The 16,658-nt window shown below is 40.0% G+C and overlaps 1 protein-coding gene across 3 annotated transcripts in view; it reads right to left on the minus strand.

The window, feature by feature from the left end:
• The window catches only part of HIPK3 (homeodomain interacting protein kinase 3), a 100,129-nt gene that overhangs the window by 55,024 nt on the left and 28,447 nt on the right, over positions 1 to 16,658 (minus strand). For all 3 annotated transcript variants that reach the window (XM_024255614.3, XM_024255617.3, XM_024255615.3), the window contains exon 2: positions 14,617 to 15,715. In XM_024255614.3, coding sequence (XP_024111382.2) covers positions 14,617 to 15,713 — 1,097 coding nt within the window. In that variant the 5' untranslated portion in view covers positions 15,714 to 15,715. The remainder of the gene's footprint in view (positions 1 to 14,616; positions 15,716 to 16,658) is intronic.

Genomic DNA, 16,658 nt, shown 5'->3' on the forward strand with positions numbered 1-16,658 from the left:
CTGAGTCACACAAATTTTTGGTTTCCCAGTACATATAAAAGTACTTAAGAGACCTATCTAAAATATATTCTCATGGCACAGAGCCCAAGGACAATGTTCTAAGCAACGTACTGTACTGTACTGTGTGTGTGTGTGTGTGTGTGTGTGTGTGTGTGTGTGTGTGTGTGTGTGTGTGTGTGTGTGTGTGTGTGTGTGTGTGTGTGTGTGTGTGTGTGTGTGTGTGTGTGTGTGTGTGTGTGTCTGTCTGACAGGGTTTCACTCTGTTGCCCAGGCTGGAGTACAGTGACACAATCACAGTTCACTGCAGCCTTGATTTCCTGGGCTCAAGCAATCCTCCCACCTCAGCATCCCAGATAGCTGACAGGTAGATCCTCACACCTCAGCCTCCCAGGTAGCAGAGATTAACAGGTATGCTCCACCATGCCCAAGTTATTTTTTTTTTATAGAGATGGGGTCCCAATATGTTACCCAGGCTGGTCTTGAACCCCTGGGCTCCGGCAATCCTCCCTCTTTGGCCTACCAAAGTGCTAGGATTACAGGCATTTGACACTATACCTCACCCTTAGTTCTGATTTTTAGAAACATGTTAATTTTGCACATGGTGAAATCAATCAATCAACAAGGACATGGGAGACCCAAAATGGAATACAAACAGAAACAAATAAACTTAACTGCATTTCAAAAATAATAACATAATCACACTGAAGGTGGGAGAGAAGGAGTTTGGGGAGGAACTAACCTAAGTAACTTTGGAACACAGTATTTTGACTACGTACTCCAAGTCTCAGGCTAAAGAATAAAAGAGCTGCAAATAAATGTTGTACTCTGGTTACTAAATTAGGAGTGGGAGGGGTGAACAATTCTAAAACTTCTTTAAATGTATTCCAAAATTGAGCAAATAAGTAACATATTGTGGCTAATGAGAGTCAGTTTCTTGGTGTCAAATGAGGGATTACACATAAGAAAGAACAAACTCTCAGGTATCAAAATTGAACATATCAGCAAGAATTTATGATTTTAATACACAAACAGACAGACATAGAAATATACACATAAAACCGGGTGTGTAGCCCCAAATTGTAGCACTTTGGGAGACCAACACTGGCAGATTGCTTCAGCTCACCCTTGGCAACATGGCAAAACCCTGTCTCTACAAAACAATACAAAAATTAGACAGGCATGGTAGAACACACCTGAAGTCCCAGCTACTCAGGAGGCTGAGGTGAGAGGGTCATATGAGCCCGGGGGGAGGAGGTTGCAGTGAGCCAAGATCATGTCACTGTACTCCAGTCTGGGTGACTGAGTGAGACTCTCAAAAAAACAAAACAAAAAAATACTACACACATAAACACCCACAAATATATCAACATACAGGAATACCTCAGAGATATTGCAGGTTTGGTTCCAGACCACCACAATAAAGCAAATACCCCAATAAGGTGAGTCACACAAATTTTTTGGTTTCTCAGTACATATAGAAGTTATGTTTACATTATACTGCAGTCTGTTAAGTGTGCAACAGCATTATGTCTAAAAAAATGTATAGATCTTAATTTAAAAATACTTGATAGCTAAAAAATGCTAATAGGAATCTGAACTTTCAGTTGTAATACTTTGGCTGGTTGGCTGGTGGAGGGTCTCACCTTAATGTTGATGGCTGCTGACTAAACAGGATGGTGGCTGCTGAAGGTTAAAGTGGCTGCAAGTTCTTTTTTTTTTTTTTTTTTTTTTTTTTGAGATGGAGTCTTGCTCTTGTCACCCAGGCTGGAGTGCACTGGCAAGATCTCTCAGCTCACCGCAACCTCTGCCTCCCAGGTTCAAGTGATTCTCCTGCCTCAGCCTTCCGAGTAGCTGGGATTACAAGCACCCGCCATCACGCCCAGCTAATTTTTGTATTTTTAGTATAAGTAGAGACAGGGTTTCGCCATGTTGGCCAGGCTGGTCTCGAACTCCTGACCTTGTGATCTGCCCGCCTCAGCCTCCCAAAGTGCTGGGATTATAGGCATGAGCCGCCGCGCCTGGCCTCTTTTCTTTCTTTTTTTTTTTTTGAAACAGGGTCTCACTTTGTCACCCAGACTGGAGTGCAGTGGCACAATCTCTGCTCATTGCAACCTCTGCCTCCCAGGCACAAGCAATCCTCCCACCTCAGCCTCCAAGAAGCTATGACTACAGACACACACCACCAAGCTCAACTAGTTTTTGTAGAGATGAGTTCCCACCACATTGCCCAGGCTGGTCTCGAACTCCTGACATCATGATCCTCCCCCCTCAGCCTCCTCCCAAAGTGCTAGGATAATAGGTGTGAGCCACTGCACCTGGCCAACGATGTCTTAAAGACTATAGTAAAGTTTGCCACATTGATTTGCTCTTTCATGAAAGACTTCTCTGTAGAACGCGATGCTATTTAATGATGTTTTACCCACAGGATAACTTCTTTCAAAATTGGAGCCAATCCTCTCAAACCTTGCTGCTGGCTTTATCAATTAAGTTGATATAATAGTCTAAATCTTTTGCTATCATTTCAATTCTTCACAGCATCTCCACCAGGATTAGATTCCATCTCAAGAAACCACTTTCTTTTTTTTTTTTTTTTTTTTTGAGACAGAGTCTCGTTCTGCAGCCCAGGCTGGAATTGCAGTGGCATGATCCCAGCTCACTGCAATCTCTGCCACCCAGGTTCAGGCGATTCTCCTGCCTCAGCCTCCCGAGTAGCTGAGATTACAGGCACCTGCCACCGTGCCCGGCTAATTTTTGTATTTTTAGTAGAGATGGAGTTTCACCATATTGGTCAGGCTGGTCTTGAACTTCTGACCTCGTGATCCACCTGCCTCGGCCTCCCAAAGTGCTAGGATTACAGGCGTGAGCCACCGCGCCCGGCCCAAGAAACCACTTTCTTTGCTCATCCAAAAGAAGCAACTCGTCTAGGCCAGGCACAGTGGCTCACACCTGTAATCCCAGCACTTTGGGAGGCTGAGGCAGGTAGATCACTTGAGGTCAGGGGTTCAAGACCAGCCTGGCCAACATGGTAAAACCAAGTCTCTACTAAAAATACAAAAATTAGCCAGGCATGGTGGCAGGCACCTGTAATTCCAGCTACTTGGGAGGCTGAGGCAGGAGAATTGCCTGAACCTGGGAGGCGGAGGTTGAAGTGAGCCAAGATCGTACCACTGCACTCCAGCCTGGGCAACACAGACTCCATCTCAAAACAAATAAACAAAAAGAAGCAACTTGTCAATAGTTCAAGTTTAATCGTGAGATTGCAGCAAGTCAGTCCCATCTTCGGACTCCACTTCTAATTCTACTAATAGTTCTTTTGCTATTTCCACCGTATCTGCAGTTACCTCCTCCACTGAAGTCTTGAACCCCTCAAAGTCATCCATGAGGGTTGGAATCAACTTCTTCCAAATTCCTGTTAATGCTGCCATGAATCATGAATGGCATCTACAACAATAAATCCTTTCCAGAAGGTTTTCAATTTACTTTGCCCAGATGCATCAGAGGAATTACTATCTATAGCAGCTATGGCCTTACCAAACATATTTCTTAAAGAATGAGACTTGAAAGTAAAAATGACTCCCTGATGCATGCATGGACTACAGAATGTATGCTGTGTTAGCAAGCATAAAAACAACATTATTCTCCCTATATATCTCCATCAGAGCTCTTGGGTAACCAGATGCCTTGTTAATGAGCAGTAATAAATATTTTGAAATATTTTTGTCTGAGCAGTAGGTCTCAACAGCATGCTTAAAATATTCAGTTAACCATGCTGTAAACAGATATGCTCTAATCCAGGCTTTGGTATTCCATTTCTAGAACATAGGCAGAGTCGAGGCAGAGTCAATTTAGCGTAATTCTAAAGGGCTCTGGGATTTTCAGAATGGTAAATGAGCATTGGCCACAACTTAAAGTCACCAGCTGCATTATCCCAACAAAGTTAGCCTGTTCTGGCTGGATGTGGTGGCTCACACCTGTTAATCCCAGCACTTTGGGAGGCCGAGTGAGGATCACTTGAGGTCAGGAGTTCAAGACCAGCCTGGCCAACATGGTGAAACCCTGTCTCTACCAAAATACAAAAATTAGCTGGGCATGGTGGTGCGCCCCTGTAATCCCAGCTACTCAGGAGGCTGAGGTAGGAGAATCGTTTGAACCTGGCAGGTAGAGGTTGCAATGAGCCAAGATCACACCACTGCACTCCAGCCTGGGTGACAGAGCAAGACTCCATCTCAAGAAAAAAAAAAAAAAAAAAAAGTCTGTTCTTTGAAGTTCTGAAGCCAGACATTGACTTCTCTCTAGCTATGAAAGTCCTAGATGGTATCATCTTACAATATAAAGCTGTTTCATCTACATTAAAAATCTGTTGTGTAGTGTAGCCACCTTCATCAATGATCTCAGCTAGATCTTCTGCATCAGCGCTTGCTGCTTCACCTTGCACTTTTATGTTATGGAGAGGCTTCTTTCCTTAAACCTCATGAATCAACCTCTGCTAGTTTCCATCTTTTCTTCTGCAGCTTCCTCACCTTTCTCCACTTTCATAGAATTGAAGAGAGTTAAGGCCTGGCTCTGGCTTAGAGTTTGGCTTAAGGGAATGTTGTGACTAATTTGATCACTTATCCAGACCACAAAAATCTCTTCCAGCCAGGCGCGGTGGCTCACATCTGTAATCCCAGCACTCTGGGAGGCCAAGTTGGGTGGATCACCTGAGGTCAAGAGTTCAAGACCAGCCTGGCCAACATGGCGAAGCCCCGTCTCTACTAAAAATACAAAAATTAGCCAGGCGTGGTGGTGTGCACCTGTAATCCCAGCTACTCGGGAGGCTGAGGCAGGAGAATTGATCCAACCCAGGAGGCAGAGGTTGCAGTGAGCCAAGATTGCGCCACTGCACTCCAGCCTAGGCGACAGGGTGAGAGACTCCATCTCAAAAAAAAAAAAAAATCTCTTCCATATCAGCAATAACACTGTTTTGCTTTTTTACCATTTACTACTCACTGGAGTAGCACTTTTAATTTCCTTCAGGAACTTTTCCTTTGTATTTGCCACTTGACTGTTTAGCACAATAGGCCTAACTTTCGGCCTGCCTTGGCTTTCCACACGCCTTCCTCACTAAGCTTAATCATTTCTAGCTTTTGATTTAAAGCGAGAGACATGAGATCTTCCTTCCTCTTAGAACACTGAGAGGCCACTGCAGGGTTATTAACTGGCCTAATTTCAATATTGTCGTGTCTCAGGTAACAGGGAGGCCAGAGGAGAAGGAGAGACCAAGGAGCTGGTTGTTAGAGCAGTCAGAGCTCACACATTTATTACGTTCACCATCTTATATGGGCACAGTTTGTGGTGCCCCAAAACAATTATAATAGTAACATCAAAGACTACTGACCAAAGATAATTGTAACAGATATAATAATAAAGTTTGAAATATCATTAATTACCAAAAAGTGACATAAAATGAGCGCATGCTGTTGAGAAAATGGCCCCAACAGACCTGACACAAGGTTGCCACAAACCTTCAATTTGTAAAAAGCATGTATATGTGAAATGCAATAAAGCAAAACACGAAAACAAGGTATGCCTCTATATTTTCTAACTTTGCCACTCAAAAGACCTAAAAGAAGTAGTATCCTAGTACCAATGAGCATACCTGACCTGTGTCCAGGTCCTGTTTTCCAAAAGCCATTCTCCAATAAAAGGAACAAGTGCTCCTTAGAGGTCCAATCCAAGGGCTGGACAGAAAAAGCACAAGGTAAGTCAGAACATCTGTGGTGCCAGAAAGTAAACCCTGAAGAAAGGATGGGGCCATACCACAGGGACACTGGAAAAGGCCTAAAGAAAGATGCTCTCTCTGAACCATCTGGGAGAATTTGCTGAACAAAACAAAGAATGATGAGCGATATTTACAACCCATTGAATTAAACAAAAAGCTATGAGTCCATACTGAAGGAAAGGAAGGGAGGGGGAAAAAAAGCTCTTCTTGTGGAAGAATTCCTAATGGAGGAACTACAGAATTAGAAAACCATTTGGCAAATCTCGGTTGTTTAAGGCCAAACTCATCAACAATGCTAAAATTGGTCAGTGAATATAAGATGAGAAATAGTATATGTGAATAGTCTCAAAGTATCTCTCCACAAAATATTGTACTTATTAATTACAAAGAAAAAAATGGTAACTTTATAGTGATAAAAACCTGGCAGTTACACCACCTCAACCAAGTGATCAAAGTTTGCCTTACCAATAATGGGACAAATTGACATCATGCGCCTCTCAATATGTGTGGACACAACATCAGTTCTGTGAAGTTCCTGCCAAAAGTGCAAAACCTGAATCTAATCGTGAGAAAACAACAGCCATAAGCAAACTGAGGAACAGTCTACAAAATAACTGGCCAGTACGCTTCAAAAGTGTCAGAGGCATGAAGGCAAAGAAAGATGTAAGGAGCTGCTGCAGCTGTCGGGCCTTAACCCTGGGTGCTATGTGAAGGAGGTTCTGTGCAGGTGCGCTGACTCCGACCAAAGGCGGAGCCTACGCCGTAAGGTTTCATAACGACGCAACAACATAAGCTCGAATTCACCAATCATGCAACCAATATTCAACACAGAGGCAGAAGAAAAGGGGGGTGTTGTGGGGAACCAAGCACAACCCTGGCTAGGGAGACCAACAGGCAAACAGATGAGCCGAACAGTCCCGAAGTCCTTTGGACGCGATGGGCGGGGATGGGGTGGAGTTGTGGGGGTGGTGGCTGCTTCTCTCCGGGCGGCAGCAGATGCCAAATCTGGAGAAAGCTTCAGAGGTCTCCTGGGCACAGCCTCTAAAAGTGTCTCGTCCTGGCACATTTTATGATCCTCCCAAATGGGTCTATTCTCATTATCTCAGCCACCTTTCACTTTCTACGGGTTCAAGTCTCAGGTGGTACCCGGTGAGGGCAGGTGTTGTCACAGCAGTCCATTCTCCCAAATGGGTCTATTCTCATTATCTCAGCCACTTTTCACTTTCTATGGGTTCGTTTCAGGTCTCAGGTGGTACTCAGTCAGGACAGGTGTTGTCACAGCAGTCCAGTACATATGTTTATCGCTGGGGGGAAGGGGCGACTTTGCTGTGAGCTCAATGCTACTTGACATGAGTGACTCCATTTTGAGACATGAGAATCACATCATTATGATATATCACCAGATTAGAGGACACTAATGAGACAGGGCAAATAATGTAACATGTGATGAAGGACTGAATTCTGCACAAGAAAAAAAGGTCCATTAGTGGGACAGTTGGCAAAATCTAAATAAAGTCAGTAAATTAGCTAACAGTATTGAGTTGATTTTAATTTCCTCAAAACCAAATCGCATTTTGAATAGTTTAAATATGGGCCCAGCACGGTGGCTCATGACTGCAGTCCCAGCTACTCAGGAGTATGAGGCAGAAGGATTGCTTGTGCCCAGGAGTCTAATGCTGCAGTGAGCTATGACTGCACCACTGCACTCCAGCCTGGGCCACAAAGCAAGACCTTGTCTTTAAAAAAAAAAAAAAAAAAAAAAAAAAAGTTTAAACAGTTCATCAAATCAATAATATTGAACTGATGTTAACTGATGATGATTTTGATAATTGTACTGAAGTTATGCAAGAGAATGTCCTTATGTTTAGGAAATGTACACTGAAGCATTTAGAGGTAAAGTCACTTCATATCACACCCTGTAGGAAAAGGTAGGTGGGTGGGTAGGTGAGTATGGGTGTGTGGGTGTGTAAAGAGAGAATGATTGATAAAACTAGGGTGGTCAAATACTAACATGTGAAACATTGGAGAATCTGGATGAAGGATAACAGGAATCCTCTGTACTATTTTTACAACTTTCTCGTATGCCTAAATTTACTTATGTTGTATGTTGAAGATAATTTCATGTAAAAGTTACAGAAAAAAAAGGAACTAAAAAAGTTTAAACTTCTCTTGTTCTCTCTCCTTGATCCAACTACGTGTTTTTTTTTTTCTTTTTGAGATGGAGTCTCGCTCTGTTGCCCAGGCTGGAGTGCAATGGCGCGATCTCGGCTCGGTGCAACCTCCGCCTCCCGGGTTCAAACAATTCTCCTGCCTCAACTTCCCGACACGTGCCTGCCACCATGCCCGGCCAATTTTTGCATTTTTAGTAGAGACGGGGTTTGACCATGCTGGCCAGGCTGGACTCAAACTCCTGACCTCAGGCGATCCGCCTGCCTCGGCCTCCCAAAGTGCTGGGATTACAGGTGTGAGCCATGCCACTTAGCCTCTCCAACTACTTTTTTTGTTCTTTGTCTACCCATTAGATTGCAAACACCATAAAAGCAGAGACTCATTTTGTTCTCCTCCTGTACAAGCAGCACCAAGCACCACACTTTACATTTTAGAGGCACTAAGTATTTTGATATTTAATCTTGGACCATATTACAGTTTCTATTCACATATCTTTTCATTGACACAATTTTAATGCATTCTACTGATGAATGTATACGTAAAATGTGGTATATATCTATACAATGGTTTATTATTTGGTAATAAAAAGTAGTAAGTATTGATACATCCTACAACATGGACGAATCTTGAAAACATTATGTTAAGTGAAAAAAAAAACTCAGTCAAAAAGGACCATATATTGTATGGTTACATGTATATGACATGTCCAGAATAGATGATCTACACAGGCAGCAAGTAGATTAGTGGTTGCTTAGGGCTGGGGGTGATGGGCAGACTGGGGAACAATGGCTAAAAGGTACAGGGGCTTCTTTTGAGGGTAATGTAAATATTCTAAAATTGTGTCAGGTGAGAAATAATTTGGCCAAAAAAATTTTTAACTTAAAATTTTAATTGATTGTGCTGATGATGGCACAACTATAAATATACTAAAAGCCATTAAATTGTACAATTAAATCAATGAATTTCAAGGTATGTAGATTATATCTCAATAAAGCTGTTTTTAAAAACAAAAACAAAACAAAAAAACTTAAGAGCTCTGCTAGAATTTTTAATAGAAGGCCTGATATATGTAGTCGACTATCTGTGTCTATGTAAAGTCCTTTATGTAGTAAAGTACTACACATTTGCAGCCATAGGTATGGCATTGAAAACCATTTCATTTGGCCGGGAGCGGTGGCTCACGCCTGTAATCCCAGCACTTTGGGAAGCTGAGGCAGGTGGATCACAAGGTCAGGAGATCGAGACCATCCTGGCTAACACGGTGAAATCCCATCTCTACTAAAAATACAAAAAAAAATTAGCCAGGCATGGTGGCGGGCGCCTGTAGTCCCAGCTACTCGGGAAGCTGAGGCAGGAGAATGGCATGAACCCGGGACGCGGAGCTTGCAGTAAGGAGAGATTGTGCCACTGCACTCCAGCCTGGGCAACAGAGCGAGACTCTGTCTCAAAAAAAAGAAAACCATTTCATTTTAGAATTTCCTAATCTTCTATTAAAACTAAACTCAATTGACAACCTTGTATTTGTCTAATAAAGATTCCCAAACAACTACTTTATGATATACAAAAGAAATCACCAGCAATTTCATCCCAATGCTGAGCTTTTTTAGCTTAAGAGTGGCTTAGTGAGAGAAAATGCTCAAGACCAGTCAACCCTGGCTCCTTCTCTGCTCTGCTCTCAAGGGTCATTCTGGGGTCATCTCTCCCCTAGAAGCCTTCCCTGCCCCTCAGATCAGGCTCAGTGCTCTCCTTTGGGTTTCTATATCACCCTGCACACACCTCTCCACCCTGGCATTTCTTGAAGCAAACTATTTTTCCCCTCCATTAAATGATGAAATCATTAATCAAATAAATTAATGAACATACATAAATCACCTTTGTATTCTCAGCACCTAGCACTGTACCAGCACCCAAAAAGGCCTAACAAAATTTGTAAAGTTAAACTTACAGTGTGAATTTGAACCTGTCTGACTTATGTAAGTCCCAGTTTTCTCCTTATCAAAGAGTAATGCCACCCAGTCTTAACTACCTCATAGAGAAGTGAGAAACAAACTAGAAAATATAACAAAAGGCACTTTGAAAAAATGATGCATTATACATACACAGTGTTTCATCATAAAGTACCCTATGTAAAATATTAGTTGTTATTTTATGGGTCTTCCTATGTAGCTTAATTTTGTTACAGAAACTTTGATACTTCTGGATATAAGAAGGCATGAGAAGTAAGAATGCCATGAAAGAACAAATATGTCTAAATTAACTGTTTATCATTACATATCTTTTTGTTAACTATTACATGCAAAACAGCATTTTTTAAAACTCAACAGCAATTAATGCTAAATTACTCAGTAGAGTAGCAAAGAATATAACTGCTATACAGGTTATTTTTACAGCCCACTTTCCTGTCTCTGTGTTCTGAAATGACTTAGAATCGCAGGCTAAAATTCTATAGTAAAAAAAAAAAAAAAAAGAAAGAAAAAGAAATTCATGACCTAAATGTTGCCACCACACCTCATAAATACAGCACCTTCTGCTGCTAAAGCCTTTTATGCGTTTAAGAGCCCTACGTGTTCTTGACAGAAACCATACTCAAGCAGCTGAATTTAGAACATGCTGACCTTAAGCAAATCAATGCCCTTAGCATGTACTTCTGGCTTGTATCACTACAAGAGTTAGACAGCCTCACCATCTATAGTAGTCAACAATTTCTGGCCACTGTCCCCTGTCTATTTTAAGATATCCCTACTACACTTCCGTGTTGCACAAAGAAATAGAATAATACATAAACCTGAGTTTAAACACAAATCATTTACCTCAGAAATCAGGATATGTGCATTCCTACTGTGCTTTGCTCAAAAATATTTAATTTGGTTAGTTTCCACTTCCTGCTTTCATTTATGAAATAAAAAATATTTTAACAAAAATTGAAAAATCAAGTATAAGACACTTTAGCTTACTGCCTTATCAGATTTATAAGTAACCTAGTCATAAACTAGGCCAGAATTGGCAGGGTCCCAAATAAAGTACAAACAAATACTTAAAGAGAGTAATGGTATCTGCCATTTACATGCAAAATTACACTAGATATTAAAACAGTACCTGATTAAGGACTACAACATATTTTCACCTATATACCTTAATATTTACTAACTCTTCTAACTCTTGGATCTAAATGACATAAAACCTATTTTTAGTTTTTTATCCAGGCAACAGCAACCAAAATGCCTGCACTGGTCTTTGTTTACAAATAAGAGCCTCTTATTTTTCACTCTAAACCCAGAGCCTGTAATTTAGCATAGCAATTGTATAGCTTCTGAATGTCAGGTAAACTATTTACCTGAAATTTATATATAAACACAAATTAGAAACTACTAACTGTGTTTAGCAATTATTCATAGATTTTTTTCATTCCTAATACAAAGGCTAGTATTTGTGCAAAGGCCTAATGCTAGAAACCAGTATCATAAAATATTCAGCATTTTAGATTGCTTCTTAAAGGATTTCCTTTATTCCCTTGAAAGATTTAGTAAACCGACAGACATTCTCAAGTATTAAAAAAGAAAAGACTTTTTTTTTAACTCTAGTGGAAAAAGATTTCAAATAAAGAAAATGAGGTAATTCTGATATGCAGAATAATGCAGGACCCAAATGAAGTGAAGTCATTTACTAGCAAGTGAACTAAATATAGGGCCCAAGCAGCTGAAGCCTGGGAGTTTATATAATATGCTAGCTCACTACTAAAAGCTCTCAAGACAGAATCCATAGAGTACCAAGGGAAAGAAAAAAACAAAAACTACTATTCTTCTCATACTGTTAAATAAGATTTTACAATTTTTTTCCAGAAAAAAATTAAAAGCTAATCTTGTATATTGAAAAAAATCTTTTGGGGAGCACAGATATCTAATAAATCTAATTATGTGATACTAAGCAAGAGCTACTACCCTGCAACAACAGCAAATTTAAAATTTTAAATGATCTGAAAAGTTTTATTGGTATCTAGCACTCTACTACTAAAACCCATACAATCAAGAATATACTAAGATATATAGCCAAAAGAATGAAAGTCTATCAAAGAGATATCTACAATCCAGTGTTTACTGCAGCACTATTCACAACAGGTAAGATTTGGAATGAACCTAAGTGTCCATCAACAGATGAATGGATAAAGAAAATGTGGTACATATATACACAATGGATACAAAGAATGAGATCCTGTCAATTGCAACAACACAGATGGAACTGAAGGACATTATGTTACGTGAAATAAGCCAGGCACAGAAAGACAAAACTTCACAATGTTCTCGCTCATATGTAGGAGCTAAAAATTAAAACAAATGAACTCATGGAGATAGAGTAGAATGACGGTTACCAGAGTCTAGGAAGGGTAGTAGATGGGGGCAGGGAGTAGGGATGGTTAAGGGGTACAACTATATAGTTAGAATGAATAATATGTAGTATTTGATAGCAAAACAGAGTGACCACAGTCAAAAATAATTTATTGTTCATTTAACAATAAGTAAAGGAGTCTAATTGGAATGTTTGTAACACAAAGAAATGACAAATGCTTGAAGCAATGGATAGTCCATTTACCCTGATGTGATTATTATGTACTGTATGCCTATATCAAAATATCTCATATACCCCATAAATATATATACCTACTATGGACCCATAAAAATAAAAATGTTTTTAAAAAAAGAATATACTAAAGGTATATCAGGCTGTTATTTCTAATTCCTAATACATACTTTTTTTTTTTTTCAGAGGGTCTCACTCGGTCACTCAGGCTGGAGTACAGTGGCATTATCATAGCTCACTGTAGCCTCTAACACCTGGGCTCAAGGGATCCTCCTACCTCAGCCTCTTGAATAGCTAAGACTACAGGCATTTACCAACATTCCTGGCTCATTATTTTTTTTCTTTTTTTGGAGAGGCAGGGTCTCACTCTGTTGCCCAGGCTGACCTTAAACTCGTGGCCTAAAGCGATCCTCCCACTTCCCAAAGTGCTGGGATTGCAGGTGTCAGCCACCAAGCCCAGTTCAAATACATATTTTAATAAGCTTTACTAACACTAAGTGACATAAATGGGCAATTCTTTCTGATAACCTACCGGTAGGGCATATATTTAGAGATGATTTGTGTAAGAGCTAATTAATTTCTCCTTTATTTTGTACTGGGCACTATAGAATATACTTGCAAGAAGGGTAATCAGGTACAGTGCAAAGGCAAATGCAGTATCAGAAAATACTCCTTGGTGGGTCTAAATTTATATCCCCCATGTTCTAACCATTTCTAACAATAAACTGCATGAATGACCAATATTGGCAGATCCTGTATTTGTCTATATTTGATGGCAGGTCCATCATGTTGGACCTCGTAGGGCTGTAGCAAATACCAAGAACATAAATTCACTCAGGCTTATATGAAAACAATTTAAGCTCAAAGTTATCAAACTATGAATTCAAAGCCATTTTACACTCCAGAATGAGTTTTCAGTATTCTGAATCTTGGTAATCAGTTAGCCCCTCATACTATCTATTGTACTTCAGGCTAGTGTTACATTGCAGCACTCTATCAATACTTACATGGGCATTATTTTCTTCTTTAACTTCCCCCGAGAAGCAAGACCAAAATAGCATTACCCATAGCATATATGTGGATAGAACATAATAAAACTGGTTATGATCAGGTGACCTAAAGAGTCACGGGAGCCAAAGAAGTATATTTGTGTTTTGTTTTGTTTTTTGAGACAGAGTTTCGCTCTTGTGGCCCAGGCTGGAGTGCAATGGCGTGATCTCGGCTCACTGCAACCTCCACCTCCTGGGTTCAAGCGATTCTCCTGCCTCAGCCTCCCAAGCTGCTGGGATTATAGACACCCGCCACCACACCCAGCTAATTTTTGTTATTTTTAGTAGAGATGGGGCTTTCGCCATGTTGGCCAGGCTGGTCTTGAACTCCTGACCTCAGGTCATCCATCCACCTCAGCCTCCCTAAGTGCAGGGATTACAGGCATGAGCCACTGCACCCGGCTGTATATCTGAATCTTAAGATCATTAATCAGAATAACTTTCTGAATCCTTATACAGGTTGAGCATCTCAAATCCAAAAATCTGAAACTTTTTGGGCATTGACATGACACTCAAAGGAAACGAATTTTCAGATTTGGGGGCGCTTAACTAGTTGGCAGTGCAAATATTCCAAAATCTGGAAAAATCTGAAATCCAAAACACTTCTGGCCCCAAAAGTTTCAGATAAGGGCTACTCAAACCTGTATATAATTTTTCTAAATGTTCAGTTACATATGATTGATTATGTCTTTAATAAACTATTTCTCTCAAATGCTAAAATGCCCAATGATATATACAAAGATTAATGTAAATACTTTCCAACATTTAAAGACTTCTGTTTGATCATTATTAATCACCTATCATTCCTTCAAGTCTTCCATTAAAAATAAAAATAACCAGCTGTCTTTGGCTGGAACTTTGCAGTGGAGATTTCTATCCTGCTTGGGTAGATTTTATGTCTTGATTTTTTTTAATCTCTTTAAAACAAACCTAAATTGATCCTCTCTTGATTTCCTTATTTAACTGAAGCGGTCTCTTCTACCACAAACACACACAAAAGTATTTCATTTAGCAGAAATTTAACATTAATAAACAACCAAAAAGTATGGAGTTGTTACCTACCTGTAGTACCGAGACTGTAGATATGTTGAACAAACAGTCTTTGATACATGACTGGCCGACCCAAAGTCTATTACTTTAACCCTGTAAGGTTGCCGAACAGGATCCACCAACATAATATTCTCTGGCTTGAGATCAGCATGAATTAAACCAAGACTTTTCAATTTTTTCAGTGCAGTGGCCACTTGTTGAAGAATGGGCCGAATCACTTTTAGTGGGAGGGGACTAAATTTATTTTGTTTCAGAAAGTCATATAAGTTTTGTTCCAGCATCTCAAAGACTAAACAAGTATGGTTACGGTGCTGAAAGCATTCATAAGCTCGTACAAAGTTATATTCATCAGCATTTTCAGTACTGAGCCTTGCTAATATGCTCACTTCTATTTGACCTTGACGTGCATAAGAAGGATGATTCTTCAAAATTTTGATTGCTACAATTTCATTTGTCCCTCTTTTCCAGCATTTAACTACCTGGCCAAACGTGCCTCGACCAAGAAAATCAAGGACTTCATAAGTATTTTTCATGGAGCATAAGACTTCATGCTGTACTAACTGATAGTCACCTTCTCCAGTGGTACAATTCTGTTTTGAACCTGTGGTAGCTGTCACAACTGTCACTGGATTTCCCATGTTGGTTTGCAACATTGCAGGAAGTATGGACAATTCATCGACAATCTGCATTGCGCTGCTATGATTATCCAACTCCTCACTCTTGCGCTTTAATCCACATCGCTGGGGACCTTCTAGGAAATGCAATCTGTTTCGCCACGCCCCAATGTGAGATGCCTGCACGTGAGCTTGCTGCGCCTGAGCTGCTATGACCTTTGTAGCACCTGCAGTGTTTTTCAAAACAACAGCACTTGTCTGCAATGAAAAGTTGTGTCCTCGAGGTCTATTAAATGGTATCTTTGTCTGAAAAGCACTACCCTTAGTGGGAGGATGAGAATTTCCAAAGTTTCTACCATTCACATAGGTCCGTGGATAGTTTCTTTCATGGAATACACAACTGCTTGGCTCTACTTTGAGTTTCTTCACACTACAAAAGGCACTTGACTGAGTTTGATAAACATATGGTGGGTAGACCAAGACTTGTGAGGCCATACCTGCAAAAAAAAAAAAAAGAAAAGAAAAGAAAGAAGAAATATTAATGTCAACAATTTTTTTTTCAATTTTAAATATCAGGAAGAAAACTCTTAAGGGTCAAATTCACAATTTGTAAAAAAGTAATTAATTTCCACGAAGACGATTTTTTTCCCTTGGAGAAGATAACTATCTTTATAATATCTCCATTTCAGTTAATTGGTGCTTCAGCTATTCTGAGTATTGCGTAAAAAGGCTAAGAATAAAGAATCAAGTGCATTTAATTACTTAACAAATATTTACTGAGAAGCTGAAATGGCCAATATGCCCTAGAAACGGTGCCAACATTTTCCCTCAAAAGAAAAGTATAGATCCCTGTAATCCTAGCACTTTGAGAGGCTGAGGCAGTTGGATCACTTGAGGTCAAGAGTCCAAGACCAGCCTGGCCAACATGGTGAAGAAACCCCAACTCTACTGATAATGCAAAAATTAGCTGGGCATGGTGGTGCTTGCCTGTGGTCCCAGCTACTTGGGAAGCTGAGGCAGGAGAATTGCTTGAACCTGGGAGGCGGAGGTTGCAGTGAGCTGAGATTGCACCACTGCACTTCAGCCTGTGAGACAGAGCAAGACTCTGTCTCAAGAAAAAAAAGTACAGATCCTTTAACTGTACACATTTGACAAAAGTAAAACATTCTATTACCAAATTCAAATGTATGAACCAATGACAAGAAAAGAAAGTATACATTATATAAACATAGTTTATAGCCATATTTCTTAAACCTAAAGCCCAAGAATTGCCTCAGGAGGAAAAAAAAAATCTATGTCTGCTTTAACTATATATATATATATATATATATATATATATATATATATATATATATATATATATGCTTTTTTTTTTTTTTGGCAGGGATTTTTTTTTTTTTTTGAGACAGAGTTTCGCTATGCCCCACCTATGGCAGGGAT

The sequence above is a fragment of the Pongo abelii genome, chromosome 9 (genome assembly GCF_028885655.2).
Source record: "Pongo abelii isolate AG06213 chromosome 9, NHGRI_mPonAbe1-v2.0_pri, whole genome shotgun sequence".
NCBI classification, from domain to species: Eukaryota; Metazoa; Chordata; class Mammalia; order Primates; family Hominidae; genus Pongo; species Pongo abelii.